This window comes from Acromyrmex echinatior, chromosome 15 (assembly GCF_024713525.1).
Source record: "Acromyrmex echinatior isolate Ae372 chromosome 15, ASM2471352v2, whole genome shotgun sequence".
Taxonomy (NCBI): domain Eukaryota; kingdom Metazoa; phylum Arthropoda; class Insecta; order Hymenoptera; family Formicidae; genus Acromyrmex; species Acromyrmex echinatior.
In genome coordinates, this window is record NC_141866.1 from 1,952,994 (window position 1) to 1,971,629 (window position 18,636).

At 30.6% G+C, this 18,636-nt stretch overlaps 1 protein-coding gene across 2 annotated transcripts in view; it reads right to left on the reverse strand.

Annotated features, from left to right (window-relative positions):
• Positions 1 to 4,898: 4,898 nt before the first annotated feature.
• LOC105151155 (uncharacterized) overlaps positions 4,899 to 18,636 on the reverse strand; it is a 66,319-nt gene continuing 52,581 nt past the window's right edge. The window contains exons 1-3 of one of the 2 annotated variants that reach the window (XM_011064703.2): positions 10,466 to 10,740; positions 6,689 to 7,273; positions 4,899 to 6,095 (exon numbers count right to left, since the gene is read on the reverse strand). In XM_011064703.2, coding sequence (XP_011063005.1) covers positions 5,995 to 6,095; positions 6,689 to 7,273; positions 10,466 to 10,487 — 708 coding nt within the window. In that variant the 5' untranslated portion in view covers positions 10,488 to 10,740 and the 3' untranslated portion in view covers positions 4,899 to 5,994. Of the gene's footprint in view, positions 6,096 to 6,688; positions 7,274 to 10,465; positions 10,741 to 18,636 lie in introns of those variants that run through there. The other variant, XM_011064704.2, reaches the window with a different exon arrangement.

Consider the following 18,636-nt stretch of genomic DNA (forward strand, 5'->3'; position numbering starts at 1 on the left):
GCTTCTAATACTGAGCTTAACTCAGTTTAGTTTGCCGATCGAGGTCTCCTGCACCGAATTCTAATCCGATTGTGCAGATCACGTGCAATATGGGGTGGCGATATAAGCGCAGTATAACGTGTTTGAGTAAAGTTATATTCGATAAATATGATTTTTTAATGGAAACATAATTAAACGATAATGAATAAAGATAATATTAGCAGGATCTTTTAAAACGATTAAAAAGTGATTTTGATGAGAACTGTATTTATAAACAAAAGCGAATAATTCAAATTGGGTTCTTGAAATATTAAAACAATTAAAAAATATAATAAAAAACGCAAGAGCCTTAATACGCGATAATTGGTATGATTATCATATACACATATATTTCGATTATATCTATTAATTTATTACGTAATATACAAAACAGTTTTGTATATTATTACTTTATTTTTTATCTGTATTTATAAATTTTGATATTACTTCTGTCACGAATAAGAAAATCTAATTGTTCTAATAGCAAATATTGATATTTCTCTTGTGTACTGTGCAAATAGTGTTACAGCATAACAGGTGTAAATGAAATTAGTTCGGTGTAAAACAATTTTACAATTACATCTAAATAAGTTACAGATTAATATAGACTCAACAAGACAAAAAGAGATTAATAGAAGTCCATATATAGAACTGAGATTTTATCAAAACCAAGAAAACATATTCATGCTTTCTTGATTGCTACATGCAATCTGAAAACATGTTCATAACGTGGCACGACCTAAAATCGCATCGCAAACAGGACCATCGATGGCTCTTCAGCCGAGCTACTAGATGAGTGTTTCTGCAAAAGTGGTAACATCGATGGTATAACGGGAAGAGAGGTGCGACAAGGACGCGACAAGCTTGAATCGAGGATATACATATAGATACCAGCAATCGCGAGGGAAACCATTAAGGGCTGTTTCTGAGGCTTATCGTAGCCGTGCAGCGAGAACGCCAAAGCAAGGAGAGTTCGACCCATTCAATTGTCGCGATAACGTTGGGATTCGAGTCAAGACGCATCAGACTTCAGCCGGAAACGACCACGTCCAAGAGCTTCCTCTCCCGTTTAGCCTCCCCACGAATACTCGTGTTTCCGACCTTGCACCATTTTGGTTCATCCTCCAGCAGAAGATTATGGCCTTGAAATGTAATATAGATATTGGCCAATGTCACTTCCCCAGTTATTCCGGCCGATCAAATATTGCTGACTCGCAATTTGATCGATTAGATATAATTTCTAATTACTTATCCCAGTATAAGATCTTCATAAAATTTTATACAAAGTCTTAATATTATAATAAATTTCTGTTAATTATCTAATATAAAAGTATTTAATATAATAAAGTGATTTATCCTCTTAATTCTTTCTTATATCTTTCTTTTCATATGACAATCTGTTATAAGGGAAATTTCATAACATTAGATCCTCCAGAACTGACGTGGGTTTATTAGACTCAATTATCTCTCCAAAGCTGACGGGATTTATTCATAATGTAAGAATATAAGATATAACATTGCGTATAATTAATGATTGAATTTCTGATTGACAGCAAATTTCTAATGATGGATTTATATAATTTTTTAAGATTTGAGACCAATTTCTACTTAGTCACAAAAGTGTTTGAACAATTATATATATCGACAGAATGTTATACCTGATATTTGTACATCTATTTTCTCCACTCAATTATATTCTTTATGTCACATTTGCACATTTAAAATATTGTTATTAAAATAAATTATTCATTCTTTTTTATACAAGTTATATTATTTTGGTTCCTATACCAATTAATTAATAATAATGCCTTTTAGTCAACATGAATTAAGTAAGTCTCACAGATTTAGCGTCAATAATTATATTACAAATTTTGATCAGCTTCGAAAGGTTAAAAGCGCAAATAACGAGTAAAAGTGAACAAATTATCATCTGGTGAAACGTTTGAGCATTGAGCGTGTAATTAAAAACACAAGAAAAACGTAATTTGGCTTTCAAGAGGTGAGATGGCCGCGCGCTCCCCAGAAGACACCCATGTCATCGATTTCCGCTTTGGCCCAATAACCCCACCTCCCATTCACGCCACCGTTGACTTCCGCTCAGAAAGCACGAAGCGTTCCCTTCCGCTCAGCGTAGTTCGTCATGTGTACGTGACAATAGAATCGCGAGGGTTCATGCATAAATGCGACGTAACAATAAACACAGCGGTGCCGGCTAAGGGCACGGGAGATGAAGCGCGGGAGGGAAGTGACCCTTCAAAAGCCGTCATAGCCGGAGGATCAGAAACCGATATGAGATTCGGGCCGAACATGAATGATGTATCGCGCTTCCACGCGCTATTTCTGTGTTATTATACGAGAACGCAAATAAGAAACTGCAAAAATGCTCTACTCGAAATGTGCGTTGTACATTCTCAAACTTTTGCCGAATATGCAATCACCACAGAAAGAAAATCTATTGTAAATTGTGACTTAATTCTAATTTCAATTACAACGTACACAATATAAAAGTGTTCCACGTAGTTTACGGTTTTCATTTAATTTATTGTGTACAAACAAAAATTTATATGAATGTAACATGGAAATGAGAAAGTAAAAACGCAAATGGTAAAGCGACAGCATAGTTACTATTTTATATACATAATGCTTATCAAATGACTAATGCAAAAACTTATGGAAAAAAGATAGAGTAAAAAAATAAAAAAATAAAAAAAAAGAAAAGTGATGATAATTTGTCATCTTAACTGTAATTAATAAAAAATATGAAGATTACGAATTTTATAAGACAAATAAAATCCTATAATTTGCAATTAATCAGTACATGTAAATCTTATCATATATATCGTATATCTACGTATGAATTTTGCTCCTATCTTTCAATCAGCTTATATAAATCCAAGAGGATAAAACGTTAAAGACGATATGCGACAGATGGTTTCGAAGAAAGTGTAGTAATAGTTTATAAGGCGAGTTGTTTCATCGCGCGTGCAATCAGAGTAATGCTTATACGAGAATTTGCCTCTTTCGTTCTTTCATTTTTTATTTCGTCCCTTCAGTTTCTTTTAGGGTCAAAGATATTTCGACTTACGTCTCAAAAATAGAAATGTGTATATTATTTTTTCATGTCTTGCTTTTCGCATAAGATATTAAGACTTTTGTAGAATAACTCAAGCTACACAATAAAAAATAGAGCAATATGGCATTTGATAAAATATGTTTTGTATAATATAAACATGAGTTGTAATTTAATTAAACGCATTTAATAAAAAAATGTTTAGCCTTAATTTTTATTAAAAATTCATTTTCAAATTGAGATAATATATTTATCGTAAATAATAAATTATAAAAATAAGGTTTCATGTATATGTATACATATTTTTAAATATTCAATAAAGAGGAGAAAGTATATAAAATGTGATTAAAAAAGTATTTTGTCAATAATTGCACACTATCAAAAAATTTAATTAACACGATCTAACAAGTAAAAAAATAGTGAATGTGCTTTTAAAACATTCTTGAACTAAATTAAAAGTCGTGTGTCGGTTCGCTACTCTGATTATTTCAATAGCAATCGAGATCAAACGAAGTGTAACGCACTACATATTTTTGAATGGAGACCTATGCATACTTCCATTCTCTTTATCGAGGTCGCTACAAAAGAGGCGAGGTACCTCGTTTACAGAGTAAGTACGGCCCGTCTGCCAGATTAGATACTCGTAAACTCTTACAGGTGACAGGAAGATGAGGGACTCGGGACGCGAGGGGTGGAAAGGGGTGGCACTCAGGTCTGTGAAGGAGATGCGGAAGGGAGGAGATGGAGGGGTTGACGGCACGCGGGGACCGAGGTTGCCTCGAGTGGCGAAACGGCTGAAAGTTCCTTTCATGTAAAGTAATTAACTACCGGCAACCGTTGACAAACACCTTACCCTCGTTCGCGGGCCTTCTGGCCTCGAGTGTCCTGGCGTCGTTTTCCTAGCATGAATCCACCGCCATCCCCTTTCAAGAGAGAAAATTTTTGTATTTTTCATCAGCCCTCCGACCTTTCGTTTTCCTCGCTGCTCTGGTCGCTAACTTGTCTGGCTTTATAGCCTACGTTCCTTTTCGTTCTTGAGGCTTCTCCTTCTACATTAAGCTTCTATCATCTTTGATCCTCTTCGGCTTTTGCGCAAACCACTGGCCGAGGAAAATCGACCTCACCTTTTTATTTTATGAGGCCCTTTTATTATCATATATTCTCAACAAGAAACTCGTACCTCAAAGCGTTATAAAAATTGTATGCACGTGCAATTTTTCATCATAACGTACACAGAGATTAGTCCCTTGCATATTTAAATACTAGCCAGAACAAGAAGAAGAAGAAGAAGAAGAACCGTAATTTGAATTGCAAATACTCAAATTAATAAAGATTTTAGCAAGATATATATCCAACACTTTTATATAAAATAACACAGCTATATACAATATCTTATTTTTCAAATGTAAAAACATAGATATATATCGAGATGTTTGAGTACCTTTAAACGACTACTATTCAGAACTTAGCTAGACTATAAGTCTACTTATAATCTTAGTAGTTTTATCCATTTTCACCTAGAGAATTTACCTTTAGCTACAAACTTTTACATCTCCCAAGATATTCAGGCTTTTCTGATCGTCTATTCTCAAGAGATACGAGGCAGTATTTTTAATCAGTATACGATGAGCGCCTCCATTTGCCCTTCCCTTTCTTAACTTTATTGTTCAGTTACCTTGCCTTCCACCACGCTGTTGTCTACTCCTTTCCGGTCTTCCACTACTTCGTCATCGGTGTCCCATCGGGCCAATAAGCGTCGAAGTTTCTACGTTAAGTGGATAACGGGCTTGACAAATAATTATGAACTTCATACAACGTCGCCAACGTCATTTCAATTAGTTAGAGATTTACAAATTACATAAAGAAATTGATAAATTAATAAAAATACGTATAAAATATGATTATTTAATAATATAATAAAAGTTATAACAAATATACAAAAATATTTAATATGATTGATTATAAAATTTGATGTAGCCATTCTCTCTTCAGTTTAAAGTAACTATTCAGTTTAATTATTACTGCAGCTGTACTATATCACATCTATATATTGTATATAATTCAACTTAAAAAAAATAATAATTCCAAATGCATAATCAGTATTATAACACACATTTTCAGAATAAATAAAATAAAATGTTAACACTATAAATGATATACATTACAAGAAATTCAGTCCAATTATATCATTTATAATACATTTGTATGTTTCTTAATAATTTGTATTATCGTACAAGAAGAAAGAACAATTAATTTTGCTGAATCATGATAATCATTATTATCATTTTCTTTTTTAAAGCTTTGATCCATAATGCCACTTGCTCCAAAGTCCACAATATTATACAATATCTCAGACGCAGAATTAACAAATTACAATTATTTGAATAATTCAGCCAATTGATGCAATGATCAATTCTTTCTCCATCCAAGAATGAATCGGAGTAATTTCTAAAAATCGTGGATCAATCGTTAATCAATATAAAGATGTATATTGCTAGTTATAATGCATATAAATACTTATAAAAATTAACATTGCCTCTAAAGAAAAAGTGTATTGATACAAACATAATTTACATATACAATTAAACTTCAGTCGTTATATTATTTTCATCAGAAAACACAATCATAGGAAATCTATAAAAAAATTAGAAACATAAGAAGGAATATTAATCAATAATGCTAAAATAAATTTTTATACATCTTTCTGTTTAAGCTAATAATAGATTTAGGTGAAAAAAGTATGCAAAAGAAATAGAGAAAATTCCTTCCAAGATAATCAGCGCGATATCTCAGAAGATATATCCTGTTAAAATAAATTATGTTAGATTAATAAAATCGTAAATAATTGTTCGTAAATTAGAATATCTCTGAACGTTCTTTAAATAACGGCCAATTCTAACGATGATCTATCTTCGCCACCAGCTTTTTTCCATGACAAAGCGAACTATCAAGGACAGAGCCATGAGGAAGATGATGACTGCTGCTGCCACGAGAATAACGCCACATGCTGTTAAAAAAATGAATTATTTTAGATTTCTAGATGTATGTCATAATAATTTTTAATATAATAACTGATATTATAAAAAATCTATTTGATTAAATAGTCTTAAATTTGATCTTGTCTGTTATTGATAATCATAATTAAATATTCACAATTATTCATCTATCATCGAATTAAGGAAATAATGCCAACTTCTCCTTAATTAAAAAAAAAGAGGAAATATATATATGTATATATATAAATATATATATATATATATATATATATATATAATGTGCGTGCGTGCGTGCGTGCGTGCGTGCGTGCGTGTATGTGTGTGTGTGTGTGTGTGTGTGTGTGTGTGTGTGTGTGTGTGTGTGTGTGTCTGTGATTACTCGTATGTGCCAATTTACTCGTATCGTAATGGACTGTTTAGACAAAATAACGAGTACTAAGTTTTTTCAATAATGATTTTTATGAACCGCTTATTGATAATAATGTTTATTTCTAATTGAGGAAATCCTGTTTTAAAATATTTGATCTTTTAAAATATTCCTATAATTTTAAAATTAAGAAAATATACAGAACAAAGATCATAAATTTCAATCACCGATGCTCACTTCGTGTTTTTTTATCGTAGATTTTTTCCGTTATTTCGTCATCCGCGGCATCCATCGTTTCCCTCCACAAAGAATTCCTATAGCAACCAAACTTGAGAAACTGGTAACGCGTCGTTAAGGACATTGGGTAAGATCTGTATCGACCATTAATCCCTTCGGGCTGGAAACCAGTGACCGGTATCAGATGAGTTTGGAAAGGCGTTAACGGTATTTCCATCCTATGAGTCGTCCCGTCCGTAAAATATGAATCGTTGAATGAAAAAAGTCCGTACGGCCAACCGGTATGATTTGGTGGCGTAATTGCGGCATAAGGCGGCGGATCATCATTACTTTCGTTCCCACTTGCGGTAATCAAGGATGATGTTACCACGGTTGTCAAACCGCTCGGACTTTCGCCTATATGTGTGTTAAGATTTAATGCAGCGGATTTGTCCTGAAGCAACGATCTTGATGACGAAACGCCTTGAATACATAATTCGTTCATGGACAACTGCTCATCTGGTTGAACTCTCACACACGTGTCTGGTGAATTGTCACATGCCTCGACGGATAATAACTGCTCGCTCTCCGGGTTTGTAGAGAAATCTGTAATCGAAATCACATACTCCTCTGTGATGGATATATTTATTTAATTTATCTATCAAAAACATTTGTTAAAACAAAACAAAATATAATTAGTCTAAATTCATATAGAACTTGTATCATAATAAAAATATTACAAGTTTATTTTTTTAATTAGTTATTGTCTCTCTTCTTTTATTCTTCTGTAAAAGTTCAAAAAATATAGCTAAAATAATCTTTAATTTACAAAATTTTTAAAATTACTTCAAAATTACGTAACAAGTTTTAAATTAAGTTGATTATAATATTGATTGCAGGTGTTAATTATTTATACTACTTATGTTATATTAATTATTTTTATTCATTAATACTATATAAATAATATACATGTAACAAAAATATTTTTTCAAATTCAATTAACAATATTATTAATTCCATATTTGTATAATAAGAAATTATTAAATTATTATTTATTAATACAAAATTACATTTAATATATTACATATTAAATAAACCATATTATTTTTTATTGCTAAAAAATAAAAATTACTTATTAATAACTGATTATGTTATCCTGTAAAGTGTAAAATATTGTAAAGTTAGAATAATCTAATTAGAATAATCCTTTAATCCTATAATTGCGTGATAATAAATAATAATAATATATAACTAATCATATTAAGTATAAAATTGATATATAAAATTAAATAATATAATAAAAAATTGCTAAAATATAATTTCAAAGTATATTTCTAGCAAATATATTTCAACACTGAAAATAAACCTGATTGATCTATACTAATAAGTTGTCGGTTAAATTAGAAAAATCTGATTGACGTATACTAATAAGTTGATATAGTTGCAAAATCAAAATTATTTGAGAATGTATTTTTCTAAATTGGAGAACTGTTTTAAAACTTTTATTTTTATATATGATCAATGTAATCCATTATAAATCGCACGTAACAAAAATGGGAAATATGAGCTATTTAAAAAATAATCGCATGCATGCTATATGTTTCAAGATTAGCTTTTATTTACTGTATGCATAACACTGCGTTAACGAATTCTTAAGTTAAGAATTTTGTTGAGAATGTTTTATGTCATTAATGCAATAACACCCTAAAAAAAAAATAGTTTGTGATTATATAAAAAAAAAATACGGGTAAAACAAATTCTGATCATACATGGAGAGAATTTTTTCTTAGAGTTTACCCTGAAAATATGATAGTCGTGGGACAACATTGTATTTCGAAGAATTTTAATGTAAATCTCTCTCATTCATTAATAAAACTACAATAAAATAAGTTTGATTAATTTTACTGAAATGCATGATAAAAATCTTTAAAATATTGTTTTGTACCACAATTATCATATTTTTGGGATAAATTTTATAAATGGGGGAATTTTATAGAATTCTGATTATCTCGATTAGAATATTTAATATTTAATTATAAGTACCTTATATATATATATATATTAGGTGTTGGAATTAATTCGTAGCGTTTTACAAGTGATGGGAAGTACTTTCATTAATGTATTTTTTAATGCTCATGTGAAATAAATAACATTCTTTCATTAAAAACGCTACGAATTAATTCCAACACCTAATATATATATATATATATTATATATAAATATAAAATACTTATAATTATATATATATATATATCTTTCTGATTGAATTATAATATACTAGAATATAAATATAATAAATCTTTTTTTCCAACACATAAATAATTTCTATCAGAGCTTATGTAAACAACAAAATGTCATAAGTGCAATTTTATTTTCCATTTTTTTTTTCAACATACGACTTCCTTATTATTTCAAGAGGATGTGACTCGTGAATTTATTATGCAAATGCAATATTCAATATGAATAATTGTGCATACCATACATTGTGTAGATCTTTACGGTGCATACTTAATTAATAAATACCTTGAAATTGCTTTCATCTATAAATTAACCAATTTGACGAATATAAAAACTTTGTTTCTTTTTGATACTCGAATATTCTCTTAAAAATTATAAAAATATGCGAAAAAATAAATAAAAATACTTAAATAAATAAGTTTTAGAAAATAATGAATCTAGACATTATATATTTACCGTTTACCTTTAATTTATACGAACACGAAAAGCTTTTTGGCAGTTATTTCACAATAATTATGAAAATGAAGCATGCTTTATACGTATGACATAAGACTGAATAACGTGTTTTAAAGCATAATTTTAAAGTAATATTTTATGATGGCTAGTAGGTACGCAAGAGCACGTTCTCGAGTCACGGCAATTTTATATTTAAATATTAATACCACTTAATTAGCTGACAAATTTTGCCGCTCGTATGTAGCGTTTATTTCATCGTTAAGTCCTTGAGAACCCGCAATATGTTACCATCACACTCTTAAAGAGTAATAGTCGAACACTTTCTATTGTAAATATTAACGTGAGCCGAATTCTTGTGTTTCTCGTTAAGTTAAACATATATATGTTTATTTAAAAGGAAAGTTTCACTCAAAGCATCGAATGCTTTCCATTCTGTACGGCCCATATTGCAATCTATCTATGGCTGAATAATGTTATTTTAATTATTATAATTATCTCTAAATGCCTTATACTTGACTTCTACTTATTCACACGTAATATACATTCACATAAAATCATATGTTTTGACATATATGCTAAGCAGAATACAAGTTATCATAACATTTTTATAGTCAAAAATGATTACTATAAAAATCACTTTCAATCGATAAAGACTCATTTTAACGTAATTTTAATGTTATGGTTATTTATTTTGCTTTTAAGATATTCTTAGCAACACGTTATATCACAAATGCCATAAAATTCTTATGAAACATTTGCCATATCGAAACACTTCAAATTCAATAAAAAATGACTGATCCTTGTATCAAAGTTCACACACATACATATAAACTAGGAAATTAAAACTGTTATAGCACAGTAAATTTTCACGTTAAACTTATCAGGTGCATAATAATGCGCATAACACTATTTCACATTTTATCTAACAGCATTCCTTAGGAGTCATTTCAAATAATAATTTTAATTTCAATAAAATCGGTAAGTAAAGATTACGAAATCCGTGCGGCACAGATAAATCGCGAAATCAATTCACTTTTTTTAGGTCAAGTATGATGTCAGCATCAAATATTTGATGGAATGAAAACTCACAAAAATTTACCGTACCTTTTTCGATTTCCTTCAACATTTCTCCATGCTACGTACACGTCTCGAATAATGACTGAGCGACAAGAACGTCGCGAGTATCCGTGATTTGACTGGCGAACACAATAATGCACCTGATTAAATGTACACAAGTACGCGTGTAACCGCCCATGCACGCACGTATAGGCACACGTGCACGCACGTGTAGCCGATTGCAAACCAGTGATAAGAGGTGCGTCGCGAGAATGATGTTCAATACAACTGAACGAGTAGCGCGCGCGACGCAGTGAAACTGTGATCGCTAACGCGGCCAATCGGCGAGCAATACGAACACGACGAGGGGATGGACACGTGATCAGCCGTACCGATTTCGCAACACCAGGGAGGGACCTCCTCTGTTAACCACAGTCATCTAAGGTTACGGGTACATTGGTTCCTGAATAAAAGGACGGAAGTAGAGGAAACGCGCGTCATTGTTGATAAAATAAGAAAAATTCCTTTTCTGTTTGTTAATTTCTCATTAATAGTTAATCCTGCTGGCCTATTCAAATTGATTATACAATCATACTCTCTAAAACTTTTAGAATGAATTCTCACTCTGAGGAGTGTAAAATCTCATTCCTGAAAATTGAATCACTCCTTTTCAATTTTCATTCTTTAGAATGTGATTCAACTCCAAAGAATTTAGAAAGTATCGTTTGTCAATAATTATTAGGTGTTGGAATTAATTCGTAGCGTTTTACAAGAGATGGAAGTACTTTCATTAATGTATTTTTTAATGCTCATGTGAAATAAATAACATTCTTTCATTAAAAACGCTACGAATTAATTCCAACACCTAATAAAAAGGTCAAAAAATAAAAAATTTTCATATTTAACACTAAAGAAAAAATTTTAAATAAACTATTAATACGAAAATTAATTATATTTTGATCAAAAAAACAAGTAAGATTAAGCAGCAAGATTAAAAACAAGTAAGATTATTGTTATATAGCTAAAACAAATATAGATCGCATGTCAAAATTCAATAAATTCTTTGATTTGACATTCAACAAGTGAAGATCATATATGCTATAAAACCTGCTACAGTTTTTATCAATTAAATAATAATTTTAGCAATAATTAAATTGATTTTAAAACTTGCAAAATGAGCTTAGCAGATTAATAGCATGCTAACAACTAACATTAAATATAATCTTGCTCAATTAGCATAATCATGCAAGAAATCAGTTAAGGTCATCACCCGTTTAACGGGCGGCCTCGATACGAACAAGAGTTTCAATTAAATCCGAATAGAGAAGTATATGTTTCGAGCGAATAGACGTCGTAAACTTCGTGTCGTTATAAAGCTTTTCGTGCGGAAAATTATATATCGATCAAGTTATCGAAGTGCAATCGGAAGCAATTGCATTCTAAAATGTACATGTGACGGAAAAATAGACAAAAAAGAACAACATAAAACGGACATGGAAAACTTTACTTCTTGAGCGTTTGAAGTCAATATTCATAGTCGATTCTTATATTTAAGAGTCGTAAGTACAATCTGTTAAGGTAATAAACCAATCAGAGTCATATCATAAGACTTACTTAAGACATGTTTAAAATAAGAAACAAGTATAAATATTGGTCAAATTCATTATTAATCATTACATTATAATAAATCAGCGACCAAACATTTCCAAAGACTGATTGAAAAAACTGATTATAATAATCTTGAAATCGCTGATATCACATAAAATGTAAATAATAATGATCAGCGATGAGAATAACCATAAATCGCAAACTTGTTCTTTGAATTCATTAATATTAAAACTTATTTATCGAAAATAATTTTTTTTTTAATTTTATCTTTAATCTATAACGTGAGATGTATATGCATTTATAGCAATTTATTTAAAGTACTGTTTACATAATATATTTATACTTTTATATTCTTAAAGGAATATTCCATTTAATTTATACATAATTTTTTATATAACAGAAGATGTGAAATATCGCGTATTGATATTATGTCTTTATTACTTAATTTTGTTAAATTAAGTAAATGTTATTACTTAATTATGTTAAATTATACTTATAATGTCAAATTATATTCAATTTGAGTTTTAATCATTTCCATAGGTCGCTATTGTTGCTACTCAATATATCATTAATTTAATTCAAACAATGTAATTAAATAATTTAAGTAAAAAAATATATTAATATGGGCATAATTATTTCTAATCACAGAAATAGATTGATTTATATTTAACATTAATATTTATATTAAACATGGAAATTAAAAATAAAATGTTATTCGACTCAAAGAGTTATGTACTATTATTGCTCTTTTAATATCTAACAGTGTTGTGCATCAATTATATATTGTATATACTTATATATATATATATATATAATTAGGGTAACTCTGGCAAATACGTCGCGCTGGGATTTACGCCGTAGAAGTCGGAAAAAATAGAAAGAGTGGGAGTAATTTTCCCGCAACTACTGTTAGCGCCTTTATGTTATATTAGTATAGTGTTACGATTTCAGTTTCTTACTGTTAATATTAATGAAATTATTGTAAGTTGAATCGATTTGTCACTGTGTTAAGTAGCACCATCATAGATTATAATCTACATAAAATAATTATTGTAAGACGTGCAAAAGACTTAGTGGTTATTTCATGATACATGAGTGTAGAGGAATAGTAAAGCATATTGTATAACAAAATACAAGTACTTTGCTCTTGTATTCTTTGTTTAGTTTGTTGTCTTGTGTATCACACCTGTTTGGGATATACGGCATTTTTAGTTGGGCGGGATTTGCCCGAAACATACAAAGTGCACAGATTGAATTCAGTGAACTAAATGCAATAAACGCATTACATGAAATATGTATCTCATGTCATAACACTTGTAATACATGTGAGAAGATTGTAATTATTATTTATTACTTCATATATTTATCATTCTTATTCCTTAAAACTTTATAAACACATTTTATAAATTGTGTCATTTTATGTCTTATTTATATGCATTATTTATAAATTTTTCATTAGCCATACATCCCCTATGGGATATACGACAAAATGCAAGGGTTTAAAAAAGTTCATTTTTTTAATACACAAAATATATATATTTCAGATTTCTAATATTTTTTTCATAACAGTAGACAGTACAAAGTTTTTACTGATATAGTTCGTTTACTTTAAATATAATAAATAATTATAAATTAATTTTTTGATAGGTGTAGCGTATATACCAGAGTTATCCTGTGAGGAACAATATATTCTAAAAATATCTAATCAATTTTCAATGAAATTTTTCCAAAAAAGTAGGACAATAATAGTACACGTTTTAAATTTTCTGTATAATACGTGTAAAATTTAATCTCGCAATGATGACAGTAATGATATTTTATAAAAACTTATTTTTTGCTGTTTTTCAAGCGATTTGTACTGCGCGGATGGTACACTTCACACGGATACGCGTTATATTCGCGATTACGTGTCTATGGATGTCTTCCACGGACGAGACGATTCCTCCGGAACGGATGCTCGTTCCTTGGCCGGTTCTTTTACGATCGTCGGAATAACTCTGTCGTGATTTTTCGCGGATTCGAAAAGACGCGCCGACGATTTCCTCAAGCCAGGTGTCATTCTCGTATGTTTTATTTCCGGAGACAGCCGACAGTCATAAACCGACTACGGAATGAGACGTCATACTTTCACGATACGCTACGCGAACCGCAAACAATAAACGACCAGTCAGATTTTTCACGAATAATTGGATGTGACATTCTGTCACTTAAATTAATTAAAGAAAAAATTATGCTTCAATCATTTTATTCCTAGTAAATACTTTATAATTAATATAAAGATTTCACCCAAAAATCAGGTCATAATAATAGAAATATTATGTATAGTTATAATTTAAGAAATATTATAATGTAATAAGAATAACAAAGAGAAGTTAAATATTTAAACAGATAACGCTTTTCTCGAAATAAAATAAGTCCATAATAATAATAATTATAGTAGCACGTATCTTTTAAAAATAACTCGCAATGTTATCGAATAGCCTAGCAGTTTGTTATATAATACTAGTCAACCAATATTTTCGTATGAACACGTTCATACGAGATGCCATTAAAATTACAATTATAAAGCAGGTTCTAATCTCTTAAGATAGCTTTCAAGATGATTTCTCTCGTCTTTACTACAACTGCGTTGATGATAACGCGGCGTAACGGGGAAAAGGAAAGACGCACTTTCCACGAATGTTGGTCGTAAAGATGGGTTACTACCGGGATGTGCACTATAGACGACAGCTTCGTCTACGTGAAACTACTCTCATAGCACATTCGCGTGTTCTGTCTTCTTTCCGTACACGCCAGATGTATAACTACTCATAGCGTATACATCTGCTGCGTGTCCTATAAGCACACAGGACGTGCCTGTTAAAGTTTGACGTCCGATGTTCGTGTGTGCATGCACGATGGATGTTATATTTAGGAAATATAAACCGGAAACGATGACATCACGAACAGACCACAGAAAACAGTGATAAACTAAGCGATCAAAAATATGATTACAAGTTGCTTTTTTATTCTAGATTTGTTATAATACATGACTGCAAATAAAAAAATGTAATTGATGAAATGCGTAGATTTTTCAATTTGACTAACACTGAATGTCTGTGAACATAAATTTAAAATAAAATTTATTTAAAATTAAACTAATAAATTCAATACTTTTGCAAAACAAGTGTTTTTAAAATTTATATTTATTATCAAAGATCAGCAAAAAGATAAGCAAAAAAATATCTAATGTGTAAGTCTCTAATAAACAAGTAGAACATTATTAAAATTAAATAGATACTAATATTATTAAATATACGTATTGTAAAAGTATAAGACAAATCAGTACATTTTCTCGCGGAAAACATTGTAGATTACAAATGGGTCGCAATTTCAGATTTGTAGTAAAGTCTTTCATTATCGATTTTCATTCTTTGGCTAACAACTTCACTAGTCGAGTGAGCGCTAAAACTGTGAGTCGCACAACAAACGAACAAACAGCTGTTTAGCCACAAAGGACGAGAACGGAAGCTTGCGTTCGCACACTTTATAGCAATTTTGCGAAGTTGCGGCCCAAGTACACAAGTTCGACGTTCCGGGCTGTACCCGGGTAGATTAGATTTGGCTTAAGAGTGGATGAACTGTCCTACGATAAAAGCAGGTAATTCCGCGACGCTCGCTAACTTCGACACGACTTGGGTGCCTGGAAAATAATCAGCCGCGGGGTTGAGTCGGTATTTGTGCTGACGGGCCGTACGACATAGACAAACCTCCTTGTTCCAGAAAGCTGTTACCTACGGTAGCTCCGACAAGAAGGGACCGTCTTTGTGCACTGTGAAAATCGTAAGATTGGTATCGTCGTCGGCTGCCACCCGGTATTGCACTTCACGGCGACATCACCACTATAGTGGTCGTCACCTTTTATTTCGAGGGAAATTAACGACGACCGCCGAGTAATTGTCGGGCGTTAAGCTCCCGCGGAACGTAATTACGCGAGGACAAAGCGCTACAAGAAGTAAATACGAAAACGCGGCCGCGAGACGAATTTGTCGCAGCGCTTTTGAGGCGACGAAACTTCTTCGGAACTTCATCGTCAGCTGTTGTTCCCGTTTGTGCGAGTCTGAAGTTTTCTAATTGACGAAAAAGTGTCTTCACAATAAGCTTGCGACCAGACAATTAATATAATTTAGGTGATAGTTATGTTGATACAGGTTATTGGCAATGCTACTGGCAATAATGTCACTTTTTGAATATATTTGTATAAAAAACTATTTTAGAAATTTAGAAATTTTAGAAATTTATATTTTAGAAAATTTTTAAACTAAATTTTACAAGCATATTTTTTTTCTTCATATAAAATAAATTCTAATATAAAATAAAATATGAAATAAATTCTAATACTTGTATTAATATAATAGTCTCAGATCAGAAAATATAATAAAATTATCATTTTTCCAATGATCTACATCTCCTAATGAAATAGAAAAAGGAACATTGTTAATTTGCTACAATTTCTTAAGATGTTCTGCACTTTGTGCTCTTTCTTAGACAATTAAATCCAATTTTAAGAATTTCATACAGTATACTACTCTATTAATAATTAGAAAATAAAATTTAGTATTATTCTCTATGTAAAATTAAGAGAAGGTTATACATATCTTGAGAAAATTTTATTAATATCTAAATATCAACTTTTTAAAAATATTTTAATGATTCATGAGATAATATGTATAATACAAATGGCAATTATAATATAGAAGTTCTTTTAGATTTACTTTTTGCATCACGTCTACAAGGCCATTCACTGATTATCTCAAAAATTCGTGGATACCAAAGGATCGATAGTGGCGATTATCTCGCGGAAACGTGCGCATTGTACTGCTAGTAACTTCTGACGTGAATTAAGCGTCGTGGTGTCGTAATTACTGCGAGAACAATGCGCGAGGCACGCGCGATGTGCGCGTCGAAGTAAACACGAAGATATAATGGCACGAATTTGTCGCGTGCAGGTAGAGGCGAACCGCTGCATTCGTTATCGGTAGCTACTGCGACTACAGGTGGGACCCGCCGCTGCAATTTAAAAGTCCATTTGTTCCTGGATAACGTCAGGAAACGCCGACGCCACCGGCACACACATTTTATCCGAAAAATATTGAAACTGAAAATAGTATACGAAGCCAATACATAGAAAGAAACGTGGCACAAAGTGCATGCGAGAAGATCGTAAAAGAAAAAGAAGGATGTTAAATACGTATAAACAGTGTTGGGTAATATCTCTACATGTATCTAGATACATGTATAGAGATATACCATAGTTCGTGTATCTAACTTGTATCTGAGATACATTCAAATTTGAGTATTTGTATCTGTATCAAGATAAAAAAACAGTATCTGAACTGATTTTCAGATACATTTTTCAGATACATTTCCTTGGCATAATCATAATTTCATTTTATGAGATCGATCTGAATTATACAATATGTCTGTTTTTTTTTAGTATTCTTTAATGTTTTAAAGAACACCTTTCTTTAAATTTATATTTAATTTCAAAAACTTTGTAACGTCTTGCAATTGTTGTTCATTTGAATTATTTATGAATATACCAATATAATTAATTTATTAATGTTTTTTCAACTTTGCTCATTTATTTTGACTTTTAACTTTTGACATTATCTTGTTTACGTTTTAGAGATAATAAGTTTTTTTTTAATAACTCTGTCCATTTATGTCTTTTTTACTGAAAGTATGTACTTAAAATAGTCATAATTAATAATAATTCATTTTTTATAATGTATATTCTTCTAAATATCCTTGGCATATATAATATTTATACAAAATTTAAAAATATCACATACATCGAATGAAAAATACGATTTTCTATCTTCAGATTCGTTCGTTATATAAAATATTAATTTTTTCATCAAGTGATTGGTATTAAATTATAATAAATACATACTTATGAGTTTTACAAAGTTTCGATTAATAATTATAATCTCTATCCTTTCGACTGTATAGCATCACCAAAGCATCACACTGTACTTCATTTTTTACAATAAAGTGAATAAAGAGTAAATAATTTTTCCTAAATGAAAAAATCTGTTTCATTTTCTTAACGTATTAGATATTAATCATTACAAATTTTAAGATAATATATAAATCTTTCAAGCATCCTTAACTAACATTTTTACACACAATAATATATATGCATAAGAATATATAAATCACAATAAATTATAATAACTTAAAATATATAAACTTTTATGATAAAATGGTCTCGATATTTATGGTAAAATTTTTTTCGACTACTTCCAAGAAAATAAGAAAGGAGGAGAGAAAGTCTTTAGTAACTACCTATTAACACAAGCTGACCAGTAGAAGATTTCACGACTATTGCATCAACCCTTTTATCGGATTTTAGCATCCGAAGAAATGCATGAATGTCATGAAAATGTGTGTGTGTGTGTGTGTGTGTGTGTGTGTGTGTGTGTGTGTGTATGCGCGCGCGCAGAGTTGCCACAGAAAATGAATTTTAAAATTTCTTGACTTTTCCAGGTTTTCCAGATGAAAATGAAAAATTTTCCATGATTAATATAAAATATTTAATTTTAACATTTAGATTCAAAAATTGTAGG